Source organism: Tarenaya hassleriana, unplaced genomic scaffold (genome assembly GCF_000463585.1).
Source record: "Tarenaya hassleriana unplaced genomic scaffold, ASM46358v1 Cleome7, whole genome shotgun sequence".
NCBI lineage: Eukaryota > Viridiplantae > Streptophyta > Magnoliopsida > Brassicales > Cleomaceae > Tarenaya > Tarenaya hassleriana.
Window position 1 is genome coordinate 4,322,821 of NW_010969548.1, and position 1,433 is coordinate 4,324,253.

At 40.2% G+C, this 1,433-nt stretch overlaps 1 protein-coding gene across 1 annotated transcript in view; it reads right to left on the reverse strand.

Annotated features, from left to right (window-relative positions):
- The window catches only part of LOC104801350 (pyruvate dehydrogenase E1 component subunit alpha-3, chloroplastic), a 2,543-nt gene extending 1,748 nt beyond the window's left edge, over nucleotides 1-795 (reverse strand). Inside the window, exons 1-2 of the mRNA XM_010524585.2 lie at nucleotides 463-795; nucleotides 6-54 (exon numbers count right to left, since the gene is read on the reverse strand). Of these exons, the coding sequence (XP_010522887.1) occupies nucleotides 6-54; nucleotides 463-696 (283 nt within the window). The 5' untranslated portion in view covers nucleotides 697-795. The remainder of the gene's footprint in view (nucleotides 1-5; nucleotides 55-462) is intronic.
- Between the last annotated feature and the right edge of the window lie 638 nt (nucleotides 796-1,433).

The following is a 1,433-nucleotide window of genomic DNA, read 5'->3' on the forward strand; positions in this document are numbered from 1 at the left end:
CGCTCTTCCCAGAACCATGTCTTCATACAGCTCCAAGCCTTCCTCTTTGGTCAACTAATGACGAAATTAAGACCACAGGCATTACAATCTCCTTTTCTAATGCCTTAATCCATACGAAAAGCAATTACAAGGACCAGCTATCCAATTTGAATCCAAATCATTTTTCACATATCATTAACAGAAAATTTTCAAATTCTCACTGCATCATAGTTGATAGAGGCGAAAAAATCAAATCCTTCTACAAACTTTGCATTGAATTGAACAGAACAACTATGAAGTTCTGCTAAGTTATAGACGGATATATATATACAAAAATGTGTGTGAAAACGACAGCGGCAACAGCCAGATAAACAAGCACACGAAGAGGAAATTCGAGACTGTTTGGGTAAATTACCCAAAAAACGTAAGATAGGGAATAAAGCTTCAGATTCGAGAACGGAAAAAATGGATTGGGAAGCTTACGAGATTGTTCTTCATCTTCTTCTCCTTAACGACCTCGGAGACAGCGACGACGGCAGATCGGCGACCGGAGATGGCATGATTGAGCCTGGGAGAGGAATTGAGGGCGAATTTGCGGGAGGATCGGAGGAAGGAAGAGGTGGTGGGAAATCGGATGGGATCCGAGAGACGGTCATCGTGAGATCCACGGAGAGGGAATGTGGAAGTGAGCTTCGCAGCAGAGAAAGCCGTGGCCATTTGGCGTCGTAGGGGGGAGATCGGGGAGAGGCTATGGGGTTCGGTGAATACGAGAAGAAGAGGGGATGTGTTTGGGAGGCGAGAAAGGGAGAGGAAATGGAGGAAAATGAAGGGGGGAGGGACGGAGAGAACGAGGGAGAAGGGGGTGAGAGGGAGAATCGAACAAGTGGCTCTCAAGTGTCTTCCTAACTACAAAACTCAGCTCCTCTCTTTGAAGCCCTCCCTCCCTCTTCCTTCGTTAACTTCTATGTCTTTTTTTCCCCACAAATTTTATCACATTATTCCTTTATTTTAGTTCCAAACTAAATTCTTATTTAACACAAAAAACAATTTTATAGATTAATAGTTATAACTAAAAGGACTAATAGTTTTTCTGTAAACGCATGAAATATATAAATTATATTTAATTGATCAATTAGTAATCTAAAAGATTAATTTATAAGAAAATGCAGATTATAAAGATTAATTGGAACAACAAAAGATTAATTTTTAGAGCATGTATGTAAGTTTGTATAGACGTACGTATTGGGGGTATCGCATTTCATTCACGATGTAAATTTGTTTTGGAAGAAAGTGGTGGTTGAACAATTCACGCGAGGAAGTGGTTGAACCACTGAACGGATAATAACACACTCACGTCGTCTCGGCTCCCCCGCTATGAAACATGAAGATTTTGCAATTAAATAAACAAATTAATAAAAATGCAAAAAATCACGTCTTTATTCCGTAAGAGCGGT